At 37.6% G+C, this 25,440-nt stretch overlaps 1 protein-coding gene across 1 annotated transcript; it reads right to left on the bottom strand.

The window, feature by feature from the left end:
• Positions 1–5,396: 5,396 nt before the first annotated feature.
• LOC108708556 (serine/threonine-protein kinase mig-15) lies at positions 5,397–12,758 on the bottom strand. The gene is made up of 15 exons (XM_041581306.1): positions 12,720–12,758; positions 11,342–11,377; positions 10,053–10,106; positions 9,899–9,934; positions 9,020–9,085; positions 8,882–8,926; positions 8,190–8,270; positions 7,841–7,867; positions 7,563–7,628; positions 7,288–7,344; positions 6,910–7,038; positions 6,515–6,625; positions 6,327–6,417; positions 6,104–6,222; positions 5,397–5,491 (listed from the first exon to the last, which is right to left on the bottom strand). The coding sequence occupies exons 1-15, from the start codon at positions 12,756–12,758 to the stop codon at positions 5,399–5,401; spliced, it is 1,050 nt and encodes a 349-aa protein (XP_041437240.1). The 3' UTR covers positions 5,397–5,398.
• Between the last annotated feature and the right edge of the window lie 12,682 nt (positions 12,759–25,440).

Genomic DNA, 25,440 nt, shown 5'->3' on the forward strand with positions numbered 1-25,440 from the left:
GTATGGGATCCATTATCTGGAAACCTGTTATCCAGAAAGCTACAAATTATGGAAAAGCCATCTCTCCTATAGACTCCATTTAATCCAAATCTTTAAAAATAATTTGCTTTTTCTCTGCAATAATAAAACTGTAACTTGGACTTGATCTAAACTAAGATATACCTAATCCTTAATGAATTTAGGGCAGGGTATTGTAAGTAATGTATCAGTGTTTGCAGATGACACAAAACTATCCAGCCCAATTAATTCCATCAATTAATTCCATCCAGGATGTGGCACTTGCAACAATCTGGGCAGCTAAGTGGCAAATGAGACTCAATGTTGATAAATGTAAAGTCATGCACCTGGGATGTAAAAATATCCACATATACCCTTAATGGTACTGCACTAGGCAAATCCATTATGGAAAAGGACCTTGAAGTCCTTGTAGATGATAAACTTGGCTGTAGCAAGCAATGCCAGTCAGCAGCATCAAGGGCAAATAAGGTCTTGAGTTGTATTAAAAGGGGCAGAGAGTCACGGGAGGAGGGGGTCATTCTTCCACTGTATAGAGCACTTGTAAGGCCCCATCTAGAATATGCCGTACAGTTTTGGTCTCCATCACTCAAACAGGACATTATTGTATTAGAGAGGGTACAGAGAAGGGCAACTAAGCTGGTAAAAGGTATGGAAAATCTTAGCTATGAGGAAAGACTGGCCAAATTGGGGATGTTCACGCTGGAGAAGAGGCGCTTAAGGGGAGATATGATAACTATGTATAAATATATAAGGGGATCATATAACAATCTCTCTAATGCTTTATTTACCAGTAAGTCTTTCCAGCTGACACAAGGTCACCCATTCCGATTAGAAGAAAAGAGGTTCCTCCTAAATATTGGGAAGGGGTTTGTTACAGTGAGAGCTGTGAAGATGTAGAATTCTCTCCCTGAATCAGTGGTACAGGCTGATACATTAGATAGCTTTAAGCAAAGTTGCGCTAGCGTTGACTAATTTGCATATGGCGGAAAGTTAAGTTGAATAGACGTATATGTTGTAGCAAATACATTACATTACACAAGCCCAGGAGACCTTAATAAAATTAAATAGAGTTGTTAAATACCCTACACATGAGCCCACTGTATTGTTTATATGTTAGTAAATATATGGGGGAGCCCAGGTACCCAAAACAATTTTAAGGACTTTTGCAGCCTATTACCCTGAAAAAGTAAGACGCCATAGTTTTTTGGGACTTAGAACATTTTTGAACTAAAAATTGAAGAAGCCCAATACATTCCATTGCACTTCGCCTGGTCTGAGCTGGTGAAGGCAAGTCTGGCGGAACAGGTAACGTTGAGTAAAAGGCGCATCTTAGTGAATTTGCGAAGTAACACTCTTTTGCCAGAGCGAAACTTCGCCTGTAGTAAGAGTGCGAAGTAACAAAATTACGTCACGCTGGTGAATATTCGCTAACGTTAGTCACTTCGCCCTTTAGTGAATTTGCCCCATAGAGTCTATCAAGTAAGAAAGCAAATAAATTAAAACATTTTTGTAAATGATTTCATTTTGTTCTTTAATGATAAGACATTTCCTTGTACTTGATGGTAAGAAAACAATATGAACCCATAAGGTAGTCAGTAAATGGTATTGCCTGCCACATAGTCAATCTTTTTAGTTGTATAAATGTATTGAGATCCTAATTTCAAAAATACTCCTTATATGGTAAACCCCAGGTGCCAACCATTACAGATAATAGATATCATACCTGTAATGCAAAAATGTTTAAACTAATACCCAATACCCTAGCTGGGATCAGCTGTATGGAGGGATGAACCAAATCCAGGATTCGGCTTTTTTCTGAAGGATTTGGCCGAATTCTTCTGCCCGGCCGAACTGAATCCGAATCCTAATTTGCACATTCAAATTAGGGGTGGGGAGGAAAATCAAGGGACTTTTTGTTACAAAAGGAAGTAAAAAAAATTCCCCTTTCCACCCCTAATTTGCATATGCAAATTAGGATTCTGCATATGCAAATTAGGATTCTGATTACATAACTGCAGAATCTTTTGCGAAGGATTCAGGGATTGCCCGAATCCAAAATAGTGGATTCGGTGTATCCCTAGTTTTATGTACCCTCTGCAGTGGTCAGTGCTCTGGCCCCGTCTACCTATTTAGGGGGATCATAGATTCCCCAAAGCTGTATACATTCATTTGGGGTCAGTGAATCGAAGTAGTAGTTCCAAATAAATGAGAGAATCACAGCTTTATTACATTGAATCAAAACTATTAGCAAAGTGCATGTTCTTTAATTCAAGTTGCACTCTGGGTGTTACAGAGCAGTCACGTGTGTGTCCATAAGATCTGCTCCAAAATAACCCGTGACCTTTTTTTCGATGATGTATTCTAGTTATATACAATATATGAGGTACACGCCAATAACCCATAGCAACCAACTGCTGACTGACTTTTACTTGGCAGCCATGGGTTACTGCTGAAGTTATAATATTCCTGCTGTTTATAAATTAGCTCTAGTATCTTGGACATCAGTCATTATACATATGGATTTTCTCATTTATTGTGCTAAACAGTGCAACAGGGAAACGGAAGCTTCTCCATATTGACTCCTTACATAGTTTGGGAATTAGCTTAGGAGTGCACAGATAATCTGCTAACAAAACAGTCATAGCAAAGGGTGAAATGATGGTGTTGTATAATAATCAAATTAACTACCATGCAAGCATCAAACATGGAGTAGCTTTATTTTTCCCATATGCCCTTTTTAGATAAAGAAATAAAGACCACAGATTTTTTATTGATTTAAGAATGAGCTCAATAGCATTTCACTTACATTACACTCATGTTAAACAAGGGGGTGTACTTACCTTCTAATAAACCACTTTTACAGAACCCACCCATCTCAAAGATGACCTCCTCCCGGGGTACAATAATAGGCAATCCCTTAAAAGACTGATCTATAAGATGAGAAGAAGGGCATCTATTTAAATTAGGAAGTTTAATCTAAGGCTGCAGAAAAGTTTTTTTTACAGTGAGAGCTATGGAATTACTTCCTGGCAGATACATTATAAAGCTTCAAGAAGGGGTTGGGTAGATTGTTAAAGAGTGAGAAAATAAAAAGTTAATAAGATTTCTTGCCTTCCTCTGGATCAACTAGCAGTTAATCAGGTTTCACTTACACATAAAAGGTTGAATTCGTTGACCACTTTTTATTTAACTTCGTCTATAATGTTATTACTTTCTTTTATATTGAATCAATACTGTCATTGGAAAACATAGTTTTTACAAAACACATCAGTTAATAGTGCTGCTCCAACAGACTTCTGCACTAAAATCCATTTTTCATGTTGAAATCTGACATGGGGCTAGGCATATTGTCAGTTTCCCAAGTGCCCTCAGTCATGTGACTTGCACTCTGATAAACTGCAGTCTCTCTTTACTGCTGTACTGCAAGTTGGAGAGATATCAACCCACTCCATTACCCCCCCCAGCAGCCTAACAATGGGAATGTGATCAGATAACAGCTCCCTGGTAGATATAAGAACAGCAATAGTAAACATCCAGGTCCCACTGAGACTCCTTTGGTTACATTGAGTAGGAAAAACAACAGCCTGCCAGAAAGCAGATCCATTCTAAAGTGCTGGCTCTTTCTGAAAGCAAATGTCCAGAAAGCTAAAATGACCTGAGATGCACCAACACACCAATATTACAACTACAACTAGAAGGATTCTAACATTGCAGACATTTAGCCTGGCACACTGCACCAGTGCTTGTAGCATTAATAATGGTATTAGCCCCTATTTGCTTGCTGCAAGAATAGATATTAATGGAAGACTACCAAGATAAAATTAAGAGAACATGGGAATTACCAGCAGGAACAGGATGAATTAAACCAGCACAGAAAGACTGTTTATGGGATTTTATTGAGGTAGATGTGGGCTATGCCCAATTCCCTAACAAGTCATTTAAAGGAACATGGATATGAGCCAACAGTGGGATTGGAGGTTATTAGGGATGTCTCCCTATTAAAAAAAATACAACAGAGATCAATGTTATTTTAAGATGTTTATTGTTTTTTATAATGTACAAGATCAAATTGATGTCAATCAGCCGCTGTTGTCAATTAGCCGCCATCGGGACCAAGGGGCATGTTTAACATTGGTTGTCATGGGCAACATCTCCCGAAATCTCTCCAGATATTTATCTCCAATGTTAGTAAACATGCCCCAAGTCTGCGGGGCCCAAAGATGACATAAGGGCCCTGCAGTTGTGCCCCCGTCCCTCCCCCGATGGCTGCTATGATGTTCTGGAACTTCAGTGCTTCAGTCCTAAGGAGAGAATACTCAGTGTTAGCCATGGAGAAGGGTTGTCTGTATAAGAATTCTGCAATTCTCTTTCTATGTGTATTTACTATTATTTATATTCTATTGCTGCTGATTTAAAGGTCAACTACTACAACTAATAATAACATTTCTCAATATGTGGCCTAGTTCAGTGACCTCTGCCCTAATACAATCTCAGCCTTATATAATGGGCAGCATTATTTACAGAATTATTATATATGTAGTAAAGCCGGAGACTATAGTAAGAATAAGAGCAGTAGGTGGATATGGTCTGTACATCAAGTGAATTGTAATGAGAATGAGCAGTTCCCTTACTTCTCACTGCAGGTGCCATTTTATATTGCTCTTCACACCCCTTTCATTAAAGATCTTACAAATGAAGGGGTGTGATAAGAGCTTTCCAGCAGACGGCCTCCAAGCTGGATCTTTCTGGAGGCAATGGCCGACGAATGAATGGAAATTGTCGCTCCTGGAAAAAAGAAACAGAAGCCAAAATTAAAATTGTTTATGTTAAATAAACAACCATGTGCCCTGAATACCTTAATATACCCCTCACCAAAGCTAATCCCTTGCTTGTTTCCCCACATTTAATATTCCCACCCCCTCCCCTCATTACCTTTTCATTTCCCCATCATCTCCCCTTTATTTCCCCACCCTCTCTACCTCTCCCTCTTTTCCTGTTTCAGTTGAAATGACTCACCATTTGTCCCACAATAATACTGGCGCAGGTCCGTGCATGATGCGTTTCATGAGTTTTTGCTGGGGAAATCTGCTGAATGCTAGGATGTAAGAGAATACAACATAAGAACATAATGACTGACAATCACAACAGTTGGAGGGCGATTTACTCAAATTCAAACCTTTTCTAATTTTGTAAAAACTCAAATTTACTAAAGTTTGTTTTACTTTCTCAATTGCCAGCACACTGAAAAAATAATGGATTCACAGACTGGAAAATTCTAATTTGTGTAATTCAGCCAAATCGTTTTTAATATTTAATAATATTCAGTGTTACAGCATGACACATACAGTAAATGCCCTCTAACTTTTCTACAAACAGTTCTTTATGTACTAACGTACAGTCCCACTGGCGTTAACTTACGATAATAGCCTTCCGCCATTTGAAGTGCTGATATTCCCAAGGACCATATGTCAGCCTAGGTATTAAAACATAAGAAAAAGGCAAAAATTAGATAAGAAAATACACAGGGCATATAAAATATTCTAGTGGTGGATCATTCAAAATACTTTTTCTATTGGAATGCACAGTAACAAAATACAGTAGAACTCCCATTTTATGTATTACAGGGGATTAGAAAAAAATGGTGTAAAATCCAGGAAAGTGGAAAATCAGGGGAATTCATTATACATCATATAAAAGTGGGGCCACACACAAAAATGTGTAAAATGTGGGAAATAAAATCAAAGGGTGTGAAATTAAGGTTTCACTGTACAATACAAAACCTGACCTTTGTACTAATATACAACATTTGAAGGAGTAAAGTGATGTCACTAAAGAATGACCCCAGGCTGAGCTGGAAAACCCCATAAAGAGTCAAGTGGAGTTGGTTTCTAATACTCCTGTGCACTGCACTCAGATTTGAGAATTTCTCTCTTCGCTTCTCCCTCTCATGTCACAGAAACCACTTTACAGCTTTGGATTCACTGTTATGAGAGGGGCATGTGAAGTGAGTGAAAAAGTCCATGCAGTGCACCCCGTGTAAGCTCCATACATTATATATAAAGTGAGAGAGAAGATATCACAATACCTTAGAGTTATACCATATGGTCTTCTTGCCAAAATTGGCCAGTACTTCTGGCGCCAGGTATGGAATCCGCCCAGACGTACTGTGACTCATTTCCCCGATGGTGGCGGAGCTGAAATCACCTGAAATTGTATGACAAAAGCAGGAATTGTAATATTCATTTATAAATGTATCCAATAAAAAACATGGATAAATCCGTTTTTTTCGGATTCTAAGCATCACTTACTGATCTTTACATCTGCCGATGTTGTCAGGATAATGTTCTGGGGCCGCAGGTCGTGATGGATGACCTTTTTGTTTTCCAGATGACACAGGCCCTGGGAAATGAATAAAGCAAATATATTAATATTTTTCTGCTCTTAATTGAACTAGATTTAGCCAGAAAAGTGCCAAGGAGGATCACATGAGACATACCTTTAATACCTCCTTGCAGATGTACGCTATCCAGCTTTCATGCAAGGAGTACTGCTCACTGGTGTAGATTAGATCTTCCACCGCTACACCATTCCAACGCTCCATAGAAATCTAGAAAACAATCAAAGAACATTTGACACATAAATTTATGTGGTCTACAATTATATTAGGAAGTCTGGGGAAAGGCTGTGTGGATGTGAGTCAGAAATAGACCTACACAAGCATTCTGGGTGTAACTACAATATCAGGTGCAACTGAGAACAAAGTGATCCACATGCACCGTGACTCTTTCTTACCAAACTGAATAATATTTGCATCTATAATGTTTGCTTGTATTAGAGCTGTTGATTGGCATGTTGGTGCATAAATTGTAACCTGAATAAACACTTCCTTACCCACAGTCCTTCATAGTGGGGCTTCTTTACAGAGGCACGTTGGTAATAAGCCCCATAGTAGCCAATGACATTTTCGTGGCCTCTGATAAGTTCAAGGACTTCCACTTCTTGAAGGATGTCTTTTCTCTTCTAGTTTCAAACAAAAGAAGCAAAGTCAGTACAATGGATACAATTACAAATACCCCAGCCTAACTTGTAGTTCTGAAAAATGTTAGTTTTGTAATATCCCTACATGAGAATTGCACAATATGTTTGCCTCTCTCTCTTCTTATTTCTTAAATCCCATACATTTTTCCATACAAGTTCTCCTTCTACTAAAAATCAGGTATAAAAAAAGTTTATTTGTATCTAATAATTATTATTATCAAGACTCATTACCTCTATGTCCTTTACGATGGTCACGGACACATCCAGTTGTTCTTTACGGTGCCAACCCTGCAACAAAAGTAGCCAATGAATCTCTGATCATTACTGTGTCGGAACATTAGGGAAAGCAAACACACATACTGGGTGGATATGGGAAGGTTTATTGGCAGATTCAGAAGCACAAGGAAAACACAGAAGGGACAAAAACTCTAGAGGGAACAACCAATCGGCAGAATCAACAGAATTACACAAAACTATGACACAAGTTAAGCCATAAAATATCTTACGGTATAATTCATCCCGTAGCTGTCCTGTCCTGTTGGCTCCAGGATTTGCAGATATGTCCTGGGCGTCTAAAACACAACATTGTATTAAAAACATGATAAATACAAAACTGAATTAATATAGTGCAACCTTTCCAATATGTGAGAAGAACAGGAGGTGTAGGGGAGCTGGGAACTGGTGTATTAGGGGAGAAGGCTGAGGGCTGGAATATTTAAGTCAAACCATTTGCTGTGCTTTTGCGTTGTTTAGTGTTCCAAAATACAGTTTAAAAGCTGCTTACCGGGAACTTTACTTCAAGCTGATTCTCCTGGGGAAGACAAAAAAGGTTTTCTCAGATCAATTGTTTTTGGGAAGTGCTAAAATTACAATTTTAGCGGGAACATTTTTATTATATGAACTGAACCCTGGAGTGCTTAAATGGAAAGTCCATTTTTGTTCTATTGAGACCAGATGATTTTTTGTTTACCTGACAAATGTTAGTGTCAGGTGGTTTTGGAGACTAGTTAAGAAATGAGACGAAAAAGGTGTTGTGAAATGTATCAGGTCTCATTTAAAGAAGCTAAAATGCAATCTTGCATAAAATATAGGTTGATTTTTATTTGCCCCTACTCTTCCTCTCCTATTCTTACCTGGCAGTTGTTCATGCCCAGATCCAGCTCTTGCTTTTGTTTTTCCTGGCAGTTGGTATCGTCAGGGGTTTCTGATGGTTCCTGGTTAAGAGATAAAAGTCAAGTTATCAAATCAACTCAACAGCATTTTAAAGAAGAAGCGCAAAAAATGTATATGTAATATTTAGGGATTGGTGTTTTATTTGTAATTATTCGGTAGTTACTTGGCAGATGACATTGAAAGAGCCAACAGATTACCCTGGTTAAGAGCAACGGTAAAACAGGCTGTTAGTTCAGCACTCTCCTCTGGGAATATGATGATGTTGTAATGGGAAAGCATCAAGCTAACAGAGCTCATGTTTAAAAAAAATGGCTGAAAATTGTGGAGGGTGCCCCACTAGAAAGAGCCAGACTAAATATCCAACCTAGTAACCCTTGCTTATCAAAAAAGACTTTGGTAATGATTATAATAATAGTAAGAGGCCTATAAGGAACAATGTTATTAGGGCATTGCCAGTAAAAGTCAACACAACCTGTAAATTTTCATTTCTAGTTTTTATAACAGATGGTGATTGGTTGGAATAGGCAATTTAGCACCTATGCTGGTAATAAATTTCTGTAAATATTGTTATTGGGATAGAGATTATTTATGAAGCATGTAACTATGTTCTTTTAAATACATTGGGGCCACTGAACAATTCATTGTTGGTTACCTCATAGGTGTCACATTGGGGCTCTTCAAGTCTTTCGACGGTTTCCTAATTAACAGAGAAAATGTTATTTTATAAGTTCAATCCGCGGACATTATTACAAAATAAATCTTTGTTACTCATTGGTTATGTCCTTCTTACCAGGGAGTGGCAGGGGCTGATATCAGCTATAAGATCTTGCTCCTGTTCTTCCACTTGTTGTTGTTCCTGAAAAAAAGGTTTTGATAATGTTAATTTACAAGTTCAACCCGCGGACATTATTACAAAATAAATCTTTGTTACTCATTGGTTATGTCCTTCTTACCTGGGAGTGGCAGGGGCTGCTATCAGCTATCAGATCTTGTTCCTGCTCCACTTGTTGTTCTTCCTGTTTAAGAAAAGGGAAAAAAAAGATTTTGAAAATGTTATTTTATAAGTTCAACCCACGGACTTTATTACAAAATAAATTTTTGTTACCCATTGGTTATGTCATTTTTACCTGGGAGTGGCAGGGGCTGCTATCAGCTATAAGATCTTGTTCCTGCTCCACTTGTTGTTCTTCCACTTGTTCTTCCTGAAAAAAAAAAGGTTTTGAAAATGTTAATTTACAAGTTCAACCCGCGGACATTATTACAAAATAAATTTTTGTTACTAATTGGTTATGTCCATCTTACCTGGGAGTGGCAGGGGCTGCTATCAGCTATAAGATCTTCCTCCTGCTCCACTTGTTGTTCTTCCACTTGTTGTTCTTCCACTTGTTGTTCTTCCTGAAAAAGAAAAGGTTTTAAAATGTTATTTTATAAGTTCAACCCGTGGACATTATTACAAAGTAAATCTTTTTTACCCATTGGTTATGTCCTTCTTACCTGGGAGTGGCAGGGGCTGCTATCAGCTATCAGATCTTGTTCCTGCTCCACTTGTTGTTCCTCCTGTTTAAGACAAAAAAAACGATTTTTAAAAAAGATTTCCCAGCTCAATACTGTAACAAAATATTTCCTCAAAATATTTTTTATATATTACAACCATAGCATTTCTTCTTACCTGATCGATGTTGATATCAGGAGTTTCTGGAGTCTCCTGGTTAAGAGAAGGAAAGAAAAAAAACATTGTATTATTGGTGTTATAAAGAAGCTAACACTGCAAAAAATATAGGGTGATTTTTTATTCTCCACGACACTCTTTCTGATGTGCTTACCTGGCAGATGGTTTCAGGCAGCTCCAGTTTCTGCTCTGGTTTTTCTGATGGTACCTGGTTAAAAGATAAAAGTGAAGTTATCAAATCAGCTTTTTGGAGAAGAAGTGCAAATAATTATGTAATATTTAGGGATTGGTGTTTTGATTTATTCAGTACTTTTTGGCAGATAGTATTTCCAGAATCAACAGGTTGTACCTGGTTAAGAGAGGAAAATAGATCAGGGCTATAACTGCTATATGTACAGATCCATATGTGGATGTAAATCATCTTTATATCACACATTTTAGCTTAATGGATTATAGTTATAGTTAATGTTTCCATAAATAGTAACCATCTTGCTCAATAAACTGCTTTCCTAACATATTCCATGAGTATCACCAGATTATCCAGGTGAAGAGCAATGATATAAGAGACTGTTAGATCAGTGGTCTCCTCTGGAAATATGTTCCAATGGGGAGCACTGAGCTAACGACGCTCATGTTAAAAATATGGCTACAAACTTGTGGAACTGGGCCCTCTAGAAAAGGCTTGGGATTTAGCTGGGAGGGGGCCCAGACTAATATAACAACCATTACCTCAGTAAAAAGAATTGTGGTAATGATAATAATTATAATAAACCAACACAACATTTAAGGGGAGCTAAAACATAAAGACTGTTTGATACCAACTCCTTTACTACTTACCAGGCAGATTATTTCGTTGGGTTCCTCCTGGTTAAATGATAAAAAGGTGGTGTTATTTTATTCAATTAACGGCCTATCATTCACTGTTAGTTATCACTTAATGAGTATGGTTAATTTTGGAAACATATGATTTTGATTAGTTATAACTAATGTGAGTAAATAAATGCAGGGTCAGAACAGGGATTTATTCTGATAATAATAATAATGCAAAGACCAAGGGGTTATCCCTTTGATCAAGGAAGAAAAGTGTTTTACTAAGGTCCAAGACATCATGAAATGTGTCATCTATGGATCTGGTAATGGATTATCCTGTAGCTGAATGTCACTATTAAATGGCTTTACAAGTAAGGAAGGTGCCCGAGGTTATCAAGTCATGGACTAATGATGATTAATCTAATGAGAAATAAATGGGGGATGTGGTCAAATGTGAATAAACTGGTGAAATCCAGTTTATCAGTGGGTTTTTTTTTTGGACCAGTATGAACTGAACATGTATATGGTGCAGCTTCATCAAGGTATAAATCTATAGGCAAGGAAATAAACAGGGTTTGAATAGTTAGGAAAATGGTGTCACATATGTTTGTTGCCCAGTTCTTCAACACTTACCACAACAGATTTTCTGATGGTCTTATCTTTTTTCTTCTAAGGAAGACATAAAAAAAGGTTTTATCACAAAAATGCAATTAGCAGATAGGAAAACTATAATTAAATAAATGATATAAATCCAACTATAAAACACCTGACTCTCTCTCTCTCTCTCTCTATATATATATAAATGTGTGTGTATATATTGCATTATTAGGGATACACCAAATCCAGAATTTGGCCTTCAACAAGATTCGGATTTGTCCGAATATTTCTACTGGCTGAACCAAATCCGAATCCTCATTTGCATATGCAGATTAGGGGTGGGAAGGAAATTGCGTGACGTATGTCACAAAACAAGGAAGTAAAAATGTTTCCCCCTTCCCACCCCTAATTTGCAGGATTCAGATTTGGTATTTGGCCGAATCTTTTGCAAACGGTTCGGGGGTTCAGCCAAATCCAAAATAGTGGATTTGGTGCATCCTTAGCATTATTCTTTTAAAAGTTAAAAAAACACATTATCGATCAAACTTAAGTTAATTTTTTGGACTTGGTGAAACCTAATCCGAACCCTAAGGGGTAGATTTATCAAGGGTCAAAGAATTTACAAATTCTAACTTTGAATTCAAATTTTTCTGTTATTTTAAGTGAAATTCGAGCAGGGATTAGTTAAAATTCGATTCTAGTTTTTAAAAAAAGAAATTTAATTTGAATTTTGAAACAATCATGTAGTGGCTCTTTAAGAATTCAAATTCAACTATTCACCACCATAAATCTGCCGAATTACTGTTTTATCTTATGGGGGATGTCCTGGAATTAAGTTGTTTGCCACCTTTTTTCAAAGAAAAAAACTCGAATTGAGTTTGATTTGAGTCTGCAGGTAGATCCTTTTCACCCAAATTGCATAAATTAAATTTTTTGGAAAGTTTTCAATTGTTTTTAACTTTAATTTTGAGTTCATGGGAGTTTACATAAATTCAACCCTTGATAAATCTGCCCCTTAAAGTCAGGACATATTAGCAATCTAAATATGAAAATAAGGATTTGGTTTTTGGGTCAGAAATGTGTATTGGGTATTTAATGACATCATTAAGAATTGGGTATAAAAACAAGTAGAATGCAGTGTATTCCCTATACTAGAGCGGAATCATATAACATATATGAATGGAAACAGCACTATTGACTGTAGCACAATACACAGATATATTGAGGCCCAGTGAGTGTGAGCTGTGAGCAATCTGTCTCATCATGTTCACTATCAGCAACTGTCAGTGGGTCACAAACAGAACAAAGTTCAGAGATGATCCAGTAACAGAGTCTGAGGACAAGTTTCTGCTTCCATGAAGTTATTCACTAAATGAAATATGTCATGTTACAGTAGATAAAATGACGTCCTTACCTTGCGGAAACAGAAGCATTTACGAATAGCCTTCCACATGTTGGTGGGAATCACTCAAAACTGTTTGGATCGATGAAAGTTCTTTGGATTGATGAAAATTCTTTGAATCGCCGAAAAGTCTTTGAAACGCGGAAAATTCTTTGATTCGCAGAAGTCTTTGATTCGCCGAAAAAATCTTTGAATCTCAGAAATCTTTAAATCGCAGAAAGTTCTTTGGATCGCAGAAAATTCTTTGAAACTCGGAAATTCTCTCTATGGAGATAAAAAGAAAGACTTTAGTAATCCCAATACAGTGTTCTTTGTGCTGTATAATCCCTATACGTGTATATATAAATATATAGGTACAAAGTAACATAGTACAGCTAGGGGACCTGTTATCCAGAATGCTCGGGACCTAAGGGTTTCCGGATAATGGATCTTTCTTTAATTTGGACCTTCAAGTCTACTAGAAAATCATGTAAACATTAAATAAAGCCAATAGGCTGGTTTTGCCTCCAATAAGGATTAATTATATCTTAGTTGGGATCAAGTACAAGCTGCTGTTTTATTATTACACAGAAAAAGGAAATTATTATTTAATAATTGCATTATTTGGATAATTATTATTTGACCTTTTGGTAAATCAGAGAATTCTGGATAACGGGATTCTGGATAACAGATCCTTTACTAGTACCACACTTAAAGGGAATAGTTTCTAATAAAAGTCAAGATTTATTGAAAAAATCAAGGAAAGAGCACAAAATCCTAATCCTTAAAAGCATGTGACTTTTCATCACAAAACAAGGAGGTAAAACAATTTTCTCTTTCTCCCTCCACCTCACTGATTTGCACATACAAATTATGGTTCAGTATTCGCCCGAATCTTTCACAGGGTTTCGGGGGTTCGGCAGAATCCAAAATAGTGGATTCTGTGCATCCCTAATATACATATACAGGTAAAGGATTCGTTACCCAAAACACTTTTACATAATAAATCTCCAAATTATTTGATGGCCACTCCCATAGACTCCATTTTAATCCAAGAATTCAATTTCTTGATAATGATTCTTTTTTCTTTATAATGAGAAAACAATACCTTTTATTTGATCCCAACTAAGATATCATTCATCCTTATTTGAGGAAAAACAATTCTATTGGGTTTAATTAATGTTTCATTTACTTTTTAGTAGATTTAAGGCACGGAGATCCAAATTACAGAGGGATCCCTTCAGTAAAAAACAAAACCCAGGTTCTGAATACAGTTCAAAATAAAATGATCTATAAAGTCATACTTTCTAAAATATTCATGACACCATTAGCCGTCTGTAAGACCACTAAGTACCAGTATAAAAGAATTATTTTTGATAAAGTTTTCCTCCCAAATACACAGAGTTCTGCTCACCTCAGTCGCCTGATCAAGAATGAGAAATCTCAGGGCTACAGCTGGACACCTTGACTTTGTCCATTATGACATCACAATGACATTATGCAAATGTTTGTTTACACAGTTGTGAGATTCAGAGCATTATGACATCATACTTGCAGCCCAAGGCAGGACAGTTATATGAGCAAGTTACATAACGGTTGCTGGGTTCAGTTAATTTCAAATAAATTGAAGAGTAAAATGCAATGGGTTTTGTTGGCAAGATGAGAGTGTGTTTATTCATTATCCATTCTCAATATGGGGAATGATATCATTACAGCATGTATAATTATTCATACAAGGAATGGTACAAGTAATATATCACAGAGTCTGCCCCATTATTGTATGTAATGTATATGAGTGTAGGGAACGCATTACAGGTATGGTATCCCTTATCCAGAAACCCATTATCCAGAAAGCTCCAAATTACAGAAAGACCATCTCCCATAGACTCCATTTTATCCAATAATCCCACATTTTTAAAATCAATTTGCTTTTTCTGTGTAATAATAAAAAAGTTACTTCTACTTGATCCCAACTAAGATATAATTAATCCTTACTGGAAGCAAAACCAGCCTATTGGGTTTATTTAATATTTACATGATATTCTAGTAGACTTAAGGTATGAAGATCTACAGAAAGATCCGTTATCCGGAATACCCCAAGTCTCAAGCATTCTGGATAACAGGTCCCATATCTGTGTTGGCTTGTACCTGACATTCACTAAGTTAGAAACAATCTTTGCTCATTGTTTTAGTATCCAAAAGTCTACATTTAGCATAGGGACTGTGCTGTCATTCTATGTATATAATTTGAGTACATGAAGGGGGTTATTTATCAAAGTCTCAATATTTTCTGCCTCAAACTCCAATCAAATCCACTCCGGTTTTTCACGCTTATTTATTAAATTTTCCCAAAAATTTGCTTTGCAGGAAAAAAAATTCGATTTTATTAGGTTTAAATTATTAAATTACGTTTTTTTTTCTGGATTTTTCATCTGATTTTCACGATTTCTTCAGATTTTTCACCCGAAAACTCAGATTTTTGCCCGAAAGCTCCGAAAACTTTGGGGTATTACACGAAACCCAGCGCACATCAAAAAATCATTGGTGCTTCTCCCATTGACTTATATGCAACCTCCACAGGTCTGAGATGCCGGATTTTCTGATTCAGACTTTTCCATCCTTGGGGTTTAATAAATTCCAAAAACTTTTAGATTTTTCAAAAGTCCGATTTTATTTTAAAAAAATCATGAATTTTACGTGATTTTTGCATTCAGAGTTTAGTAAATAACCCCAGCATTGTTGTCATTATAATACAACATAACATATTATTGATGTAGAATCAAGTACAACATCCCCCCCTTCAAAATCAAAATGCAGTTACATTTTTTTCATACAATTGAACTGGGGAAATGACACTTTAGAATTAAAGCCATAAAGCAATGATGTGCAGTATGTGGGATAGAAACGGAGATTATATTGTAGATAATGGGATGCTAAACTGGCAGCTGCCTCTTTATACTGGCAGTTTGACAGCTTGGATAAGGTAAAATTATTATATGGGGAAAATTCTGTCCCAGAATTTTATAATACATACAAGCAGCAGTGTATAGTATTTGCCCGTACATATGTGTAAATATTCTGAGGGAGTACACACACATCTGTTTTGGTTTCTAAAAGAAAAAATATATGTATGTGCCAGGAGCATCTGCTTAAAGGGGTGGTTCACCTTTAAATTAACTTTTGGTATGTTATAGAATGGCTAATTCTAAGCAACTTTTCAATTGGTCTTCATTTTTTCTTTTTCTTTTTTTACAGTTTTTGAATGATTTGACTTTTTTGTATGACTCATTCCAGTTTTCTAGACCCCATCTAGAAAACAAATGCTCTGTAAGGCTACAAATATATTGTTGTTGCTACTTTTTATTACTCACCTTTCAGTCCGGCCTCTCCTATTCATATTCCAGTCTCTTATTAACATCAATGCATAGTTGCTAAGGGAATTTGGACTCTAGCAACCAGACTGATGAAATTGCAAACTGAAGAGCTGCTGAATAGAAAGCTAAATTACTTAAAAAAACACATATAATATAAAATAAAAACCAATTGCAAATTGTCAGATTATCCCACTTTAAGACAGCTCCATCTATTTTCTATTTACTGTCTCACTCATGGTACAAAAAACATTCAGTGGGCTGCTGGACCAACTCACAATGGGCAGGAATAACTCACAATATACAGAACACAGAGTAAACAGGGCTGATTAGTAGTGATGGGCAAATTTGTCTTGTTTTGATTCATCACAAAATTGGGAATTTCTAGGAAAATTCGCAAAACGGGGGGGAAAATAGTTGAAATGCATATTTTGATGTTGGCGTCGATTGGCGGGTGTCAAAATTGACGCCGGCAACAGTTCTGATGCCGGCGTCATTTGACACGCATTAAAGTCAATGGGTGTCCGTTAATTCCCGGGGTCGGAATTTTGATGCTGGTGAATTTTCGCCAGCGAATTTTCACGGTAACCTAACGATTTTTTTTTTGCCGGTGGTGAAATGTGAAAATTTGCTGCAAATTTGCACCTGAAGAATATATCCGCCCATAATTACTGATTAGTAATTCCGATTTGTGCCATTCTTCATTCAAAGTCGCTGAATCATCCAATTTGCTGGTATTTAATACAGGGCTCCCCCCCTACGCTTAGGGGGTTATTTACTAAACTCCAAATGCAAAAATCATGAATCAGATTTTTTTTATAAAATCGGACTTTTAAAAAAAATCACGATTGTTTGTGAATTTATTAAACCTCAAGGATCGGAAAAGTCCGAATCTGCAAATCCAGCATCCTAAAACTGTTGAGGTAGCATATAAGTCAATTGAAGAAGTCCCAATGATTTTTTTAATGTGCGCTGGTTTTTTTTCAAAATTGTGAGTTTTCAGGTGAAAAATCCGAAAAAATCTTGAAAATTGGAAGAAAAAATCTGATTTTCACGATTTTTTCCCACAAACAAAATTTTCGGGAAAGTTTATTAATAAATAAACCCAAAAAACCCATGTGGATATCTTTGTTTCTTCCCAGAAAATATTGAGATAAATTGAGACTTTGATAAATAACCCCCTAAACAGTACTGCGCACTTTACTCTGAACTGTAATCCAACACAGGGCACAGAGCACAGTTTGTACCACTAGTGTGTAGCCCTTTAAATGTGAATAAATGGTAACATTAATAACCCCCGCACCATGCTGTGATTTTGTCACTCTTTTCTCTACTGCTAGAATCATTTTCTTTAATTAAAGGGATACTGTCATGGGAAAACATGTTTTTGTTTTTTTAATGCATCAGTCAATAGTGCTGCTCCAGCAGAATTCTGCACTGCCGGAGCTGCAAGTACCTATACAGCTGAATATCCTGGTGCCCAGATCTGTCTTTAAGTTGGGTGAGAGTATGAAACTGGGTGTTCACCAAGAGCTCCCCCAGTGTCCTAATGCCCCGATGAGGCTAGTAGCCAAAATATTGTAAGTCCCTGAGGTGAGTGAGGTTGCTGTTCATCCAAAGTGTCAGAAAGGGGGAGAGGATTGGGGGATGGCAATCCAGTACCTTACATGCGGCTTTCCATGCCTTAAAGGGGGTTGCAATGGTGGGTGGCAGCCTAGTATAGTCTGAAAGACATCTATAAGGAAGATTCTGAATTCCTGCCCATGAGCCACCAGGGTCGCCAATAGGACCAAGCCCGGGTTCTCATCCTTTAGGTGAAACCAGGTGTGGATATGATAGAGCTGGCCAGCTAGGAAGTATAGGTATAGATGTGGAAGTGCCAGTACCACCGTGTTCTACTGATGCTGTCAAGCTTTTCCAGGACAAACGGGGAGCTTTATTGGCCCACAAAAAGGACGCAAGTATGATAGTGACCTGGGCGAAGAATTTTTGGGGAGCCCAAACCAGTGAATTGTGTAGTCAGTAAAGCAGCTTTGGAAAGAAGATCATTTTGTAGAGATTTCTTCTCCCCCATGGTGTGATCGGCAAAGAGGTCCATGTAGAAAGGGCCAATTTGAGCTGTTGTTGGAGGGGCTCCAGATTATCGGCCATTTAACGTGAGATCTGGAGGTTAATCATTATACCTAAGTATTTAAAGCTTGTGACCCATGTTATCTCACTCATTTCCGGAGAGGGGGCCGGGATTGGGTCGATCGGCAACAAAACTGACCTTAGTTGTATCAATTGTGAGGCCTGAATAGACACTAAACTATTCCAGAATTGAGTGTAGCTTTAAGGGAATCATATGGCTAGGAATAGCAGGAGATTGTCTGCATAGCGGACCCGTCTTAGGCCGAGTACTTGATTGGACTGTCATATGAGAATGGCTACAGGCTCAATGGCCAGAGCAAAGAGGAGGGGAGATATGGGGCAACCCTGCCGTGTTCCTCTGGCTAGTGGGAAGGCATCTGATACTGAACCATTGATCTTAATTCTGGCTGTTGGCTTCTGGTAGAGAAGTTTAACCCAGCTGGCAAATCCGGGGCCAATCCCAAATCTTTTCATGACCTCCCATAAGTATGGCCACTCCACAGAGTCGAAGGCTTTTGTTGTATCAAGGGAAACCAGTACTCTGGACCCTGGATTGTCATGTCATGTCTTGTAGGTGTGTGTGGACTCTCCTCAAATTGGTAGTTGTCGATTTACTAGGGATGAAGTCGGATTGATCCGGGGGAACCAGCAGATTTTGCATTCTTGTAGCTAGGATCTTGGCAAACACCTTTGTGTCAGTGTTTAGCAATTTGGAGCTTATCCCATGCTGCAGGGAAGCCGCCAGGACCTGGTGAATCACAAGACTTTTTGTCACAAAACAAGGAAGTAAAAAATGTTTTCATCTTCCTACCCCTAATTTGCATATGGAAATTAGGATTTGGATTCGGTTCAGTATTTGGCCAAATGTTTTGTGATGGATTCGGGGGTTCAGCCGAATTCAAAATAGTGGATTCAGTGCATCCCTAGTATATTGCTGTATAGTAGGGATGGGCGAATTTGACCCTTTTCATTTCGCCAAAAATGTGTTGCCAACACCCATTAAAATCTATGGGCTTCAAATAAATTTTGTTCCGCGGCAAATTTTTTTAGACGCGCTTCTTTTTATTTTGATGGCAGACGCCATACAAGTCTATGGGCGTCATTTTTTCGGCGAAACAAGATGAAAAAATTCACCCATCCCTACTGTATAGTCTTCCAATACCCATTGCAATATAGACTCTAAATACAATGCACTTTTTATTTATTTATTTAGCAAATTAACTAATTAATTAGTCATTCATTCATTAAAACGACACAATATATAATTTTGTGGTTACCCTAGCCACAGCACTGGAGATGAAACCTTTTGCACCTTTTTATTTGAATTTATGCTAAAACATTGAAAGTTGGTTTATATACCAATCTCAGTCAAGTTCAAAATCAAATCGAAAGCAAATTAAGGGAAAAGTGAAGACGTTCTGTTGTGTTTTTGTTGTTAAGTGATGGGGCCTATTTGGATCCCCAAATATTTGCATATTTTTTTAACAAAAATTGGTTTAATTTATTAAAATAAAGTCTATGGGAGATGACCTTCCCGTAATTCAGAGCTTTCTAGATAATGGGTTTCTGGATAATGGATTCCATACATTTATTTAGTGCCTCATTGATAAACCATATATGTGTGAGAACATTAAATGATTAAATACAAAAGGGGGGTTGTGGGAGCACCCGCATTGCTAAGTAAAAATATATAGAAGTATAAGGGAAGTGCTACTGGCATATCCAAATGGGTCAGTGCACATTCCCTGGGCCCCTGTCTAAGTAATTCAGTAGATATGCAAATGCATGTGTTAACAAAGATGGGTTTTTAGTTACAAAGTTATGATCATAAAGTTGAAAAGCCACCATACCACGTCAAGGTAAACCCCATATGGCGGTCCCTAACTTGTTAATTTACCAGTCATAGTATTGAGGATCCTGTGTCTCTCTGCATAATAGCATTAGTATAGTAAAAAGTAAAAGTCTGCCCAGGGGCCCAGGGAATGTGCACTGACCCATTTGGTTATGCCAGTAGCACTTCCCTTATACTTCTATATATTTATACTTAGCAATGCGGGTGCTCCCACAACCCCCCTTGTGTATTTCCTCTTACAGCCTGTAGCTTTGGCTAAGCTTCTTGTGGCTTGTAGCACCCCCCATACCCACCCCTATTAATTAAAAGTGGCCCTATGCTTTTAACTGCACCATATTTGTAAATTTTTTTTAAAAATGGCCGTTGGTTTGGGCAATCACTCTCTCTTAAAAGCTGCAATTCAGCAGCGGGGGAGGATTTAGCCCTCAGACAGAAACCAAGGTTCAGCAGACTTTTACTTTTTACTATATTAATGCTATTATGCAGAGAGACACAGGATCCTCAATACTATGACTGGTAGGTTAACAAGTTAGGGACCGCCATATCGGGTTTACCTTGAGGTGGTATGGTGGCTTTTCAACTTTATGATCATAACTTTGTAACTAAAAACCCCTGTCTTTGTTAACACATGCATTTGCATATCTACTGAATTACTTAGACAGGGGCCCAGGGATTGTGCACTGACCCATTTGGATATGCCAGCAGCACTTCCCTTATACTTATATATATTTTTACTTAGCAATGCGGGTGCTCCCACAACCCCCCTTTTGTATTAACATTAAATGATTCCCAATAGTCCCAGGAGACTGCACGGTTTAAAAAAAATATTAGATCAAGTCGACCAAACCCTAAATCCATTAAGCTTAGTTAGATGGGTACTCACAGGTTCCCCTCTTGGGTATCTCTTTCCACCCGAGATACTCAATCTTCAATGAGAAGCTCAATACTTTGGATCCTCTAGTGGTGAAGATAAAGATTAAATGTCTGTGCTCCTCTCTTCCATGAGTTCCTTCCCAAGTGCTAGGTGATGTCATCATGCCTGACGCGTTTCACCAATCATGCTTATTCAGAGGCGAACTGGAAATCAACGGCACATGCTGAAGCTGAGATGTAAGAGAACAAGGATGGTTAAATTAGTCTGTACAGGCCATTTAGTAGAATGCCCAGTATATGCCAGCTGGAGACTGACAAGATGTCATCATCATTATCAATATGACACAATGTTCTAGGGAAGAATAGATATTACATGGTCACCTTAGGTTGCTTCTCTAGTATGCCAGGTTTCTTCTTTCTTGGCAAGTGAGAGCTATTCCTTCTTAACTAATAGGTCTAAGAAACCATTGTCTCTCCTGTACCCCATTAGACGTTCCATATATTTATAGATTTAAATCTACAGCAGTAATGCTGCAATTAATGTTTTATCTTAACTTTATTAAAGAGGTTGTTCACCTTTAAATTAATTTTAGCATGATGTAGAGTGATATTCTGAGACAATTTGCAATTAGTTTTCATTTTTTGTTATTTGTGGTTTTTGAGTTATTTAGCTTTTTATTTAGCAGTTCTCCGATTTGCAATGTCAGCAATTTGGTTGCTAGGGTGAAATTACCGTAGCAACCATGCGCTGATTTGAATAAGAAATTGTATAAATAAAAGAGGGTCTGAATAGAAAGACTAGTAATAAAAAAGGGCAATAACAATACATTTGTAGCCTTTCAGAGCATTTGTTTTTTTGATGGGGTCAGTGACCCCCATTTGAAAGCTGGAAATAGTCAAAAGAAAAAGGCAAATAACTAAAAAGTCTATTAAAAAAAGAAAGCCTATTGAAAAGTTGCTTAGATTTACCCATTTCATAATTAACTAAAAGTTAAAGTTGAATCACTCCTTTAAATAAATTAAAAAATGTAATTTATTAAATCAATTAAAATTGTAAAAATTGATCTCAGTATTTCTAAGTTAGAAATCCGAGCAACTCCGATTGCCTGAATGGACATTATTTATGAAGAAGAAAGCCCGAAAAAATAGGGTTGGGCAAACTTCGGAGCTTTGCACGAAAACTCTGATTGTTTTCGCAGTAACCACAAACTCATCGGATATCAGTACAGACATCAGCGCAGACACTGAGACCTTCCCCATTGATTATACAGGACCTCTGGAGTTTTTAGATGCCGAGGTTTCAGTTCAGAGTTTTTAGATCATCAAACTTTAATAAATCTTGAAAAGTTCGTCGTTCTTTTTTTATTTTTCAAGATTCGGATGCTCGGAGCTTGATAAAAAAAAACTAGAATTGTTAAATGGCATTTTTAAAGAGAAAATTACCTAATACTAAGAATACTTTAGGTCTTCTCAAATTAGAGACAGATCTGAAGGTGAGAGGGCTTGTTACAGGAGAGAACTGAGCAACATAAGGGCATTCAGCCGCAGGGGAGCGCAGGAATAGACACATGTCATTATTTCAAATGGGGCTGTACTCACTCAGGCGCGTGTAGGTGCTGAACGCAGGAAAAATGCAGCATGTTGCGTCTCAACCTGCGTTCGGCGCCTACACGCGCCTGAGTGAGTACAGCCCCATTTGAAATAATGACATGCGTCTATTCCTGCCCTCCCCTGCGGCTGAACGCCAAAAAACGGAACGCAGGGGAGCGCAGGTCAGAACGCCAGTGAGTAAGAGCCCTTAGATTGTGGTTAATTGAGTCACATAAGGATTTGAGTTTCTTTCAATACCTCTTAAAATTCAGCAATGAGTTCTCGACAGGTTGCTATGCTAACAGCTCTATAAAATTCTCTTGTTTTCTATAGAACAGTGCTTAAGTCTTATTGTCCTTATTAAAGCAGAAACATCTTTTATTTTATACTATAGCCCAAAATACACAAGCATTTCTATATTATAGTAATCCATAACAGTCTAAAGATGTCCTTATTCTTGCCTTATGGCTCAGATTTACAGACAAGGAAGAGTTCATTATAAAGGGGTATAACTGACAATTGTTCCAAAGAATAACATTTCACTGTTTGCACTGTTTAGAAGCAACCGTTCTTCACTTTTTTGTGTTTCTGGCCCCTTAGCTGTTGGAATGATTGGGAACAATAATAGAAATTTCTTCCAGCTCCTTGTGCTGGACTTTCCTTTTAAAGGGACCCGTCACCCAAAAAACATAATCCAAATCCTATTTTATCACATGTCAAGCAAAATGAACTTTAATTACACCATAAAAAATATTTGAATCTTGTTTCCGATTGCCTGAATGGACCTTATTTAGGAAGAAAAAATCCCTAAAAAATAGGGTCGGACAAACCTCTGAGCTTTCCCTGAAAACTCAGAATTTTTCGGAGTTTTGCCAAAAAAAACTATGTTTATTTGCGCAGAAACCACAACCTCATCGGATAGCAGTACAGACATCAGCGCAGACACTGAGACCTTCCCCATTGACTTATACAGGACCTCGAGAGGTTTTTTTGTGCTCTGGCGAATGGACGTAACTACGCAAATTCACTAAGACGTGGATTTTACTGAACGTTACCTCTAGCGCCACACTTGGCTTCACCACCTCAGACCAGGCAAAATGCAATAGAGTAGATAGGACTTCCTCAAAAAATAGTTGAAAATTTTTCTAAGTCCCAAAAAACGCTGACGTCTTCTCCTTTTTTTAAGGTGATAGGCTGCAAAATAGTCTAATTTTTTTTTGGGTAATCAGCTTCCCCCCTACATTTCCTAACATGTGACACATAAACTATACACTGGGCTCATGTGTAGGGCAATATAACAACTCTATTTTATTTTATTAAGGTTCCCTGGACTTGTGTAGTGTAACGTATTTGCTGCAACATATACGTCCATTCAACTTTAACTTCCCACCGTATGCAAATTAGGCAACACTAGCGCAACTTCACCAGCGTTCGGCACCCTGGAAGCAACTTCGGATTTTAGTGAATTAGGATTGTCCTGGCGAATCTATGCCTGGCTAAGTGTTGCGCTGTGAGCGAAGCCGTCGCTGGCTAATTTTCAGAGGTTAGTGAATTTGCCCCTAAAGGGGTTATTTACTAAACCTTTTATTTATCTGGTTGGGCTTTTTAGGGCAAAAACTCAAATTTTTTTTATTTATTTTTCTCCGATGCTGCAAAAAGTCTGAATCAGAAAATCCACCTTCTCAGACCTATTGAGATCCTGTATAAGTCTATTGGAGAGGCACCTATCCAAACGTGAAGATATTGTTGTAGTTGCAGCACAGAGCAACTATTAAGGAATTGGATGCATACCATTTGGAAAAGCTGTGCTAACCACCATCCCCCTCTTATATGTGAAGATATTGTTGTTGTGCTGGGTTTCGCCTGATAATCTGAAAAATGTGATTTGGGAAAAAAGTCAGAAAAAAAACTGGATGAGTTTGATTTTCACTAGATTTTTCCCAATTCGATGAATTTGAGTTATTAAAAAATAAGGTAAAATCAGGCATGGGAGTTTTCTTGAGGTTTTTTTAATAGAATAATCTAATAAATTTGGATTTTAGTAAATACCTCCCTAAAAGGTAATTTAAAGGTGAATCACCCCTTTAAAAAAAAGTGCTATTTTTGGAAGAAGCATAAGCAACACTATAGGCAAAAGGTAAAATAAGAAGCAAACTGATGATCATTGCTTTAAATATGGCTGGTTGTGTGATTGCAATTGTAGTTTTTGTATTGTTATAAGATTGAAATAAAACTTTCTGGGTTTTTAAAAATGATAATGGTGCCTCCAGCTCTAGAGGCAGGAGTACACCTGGTTATCTACAATAACAGCCTGGCGCTGTATCATAAAGAGCCATTTATGAACACAACGAGCCAAATTACATTTTGAGACTCAAATCAAGATGTTTTTATCCACAATTCCGAGTTTTCCGCACAATTCAGGAATCACCGCAGCCATGCTCTGAGTGCTTCTGCTGCTTCATATTAAACTGACATTCACCCGTGATTCTTTTGTCGCAGGTCTGCTGCACCTCCTGCAACCAAATATGGGAACCCTGAAGTTACGGCTGTACAGCATCAATTGCCATATTTGCTCCCAATTCAACAAAAGAGGCCGGCTGGAGAGAGTGGCACTTGCCACAACTATATCAAAGTGGTTAGACATGTCCCTTTCAACTGTGCTACTGTTATTACTATAAATGACAACTTTAGTGACAAACAGTGGACATTGTGGTACAATTAAGTGCAGTATATTTATATATAAAGCCTTATCTGGAATCTGCTATCCAGAAAGCTCTAAATTACTGGTATGGGATCCATATGGGATAGTGTTTAGCAAGTGAGGGAATACAGGGTTATGGGAGATAGCTCATAGTACAAGTTGATCCAGGGACTGGTCCCATGGAAATTTTTTCCCCCTCTGAGGCAAATTGGAGAGGCTTCAGATGGGTGTTTTGCC

Source organism: Xenopus laevis, chromosome 2L (genome assembly GCF_017654675.1).
Source record: "Xenopus laevis strain J_2021 chromosome 2L, Xenopus_laevis_v10.1, whole genome shotgun sequence".
Taxonomy (NCBI): domain Eukaryota; kingdom Metazoa; phylum Chordata; class Amphibia; order Anura; family Pipidae; genus Xenopus; species Xenopus laevis.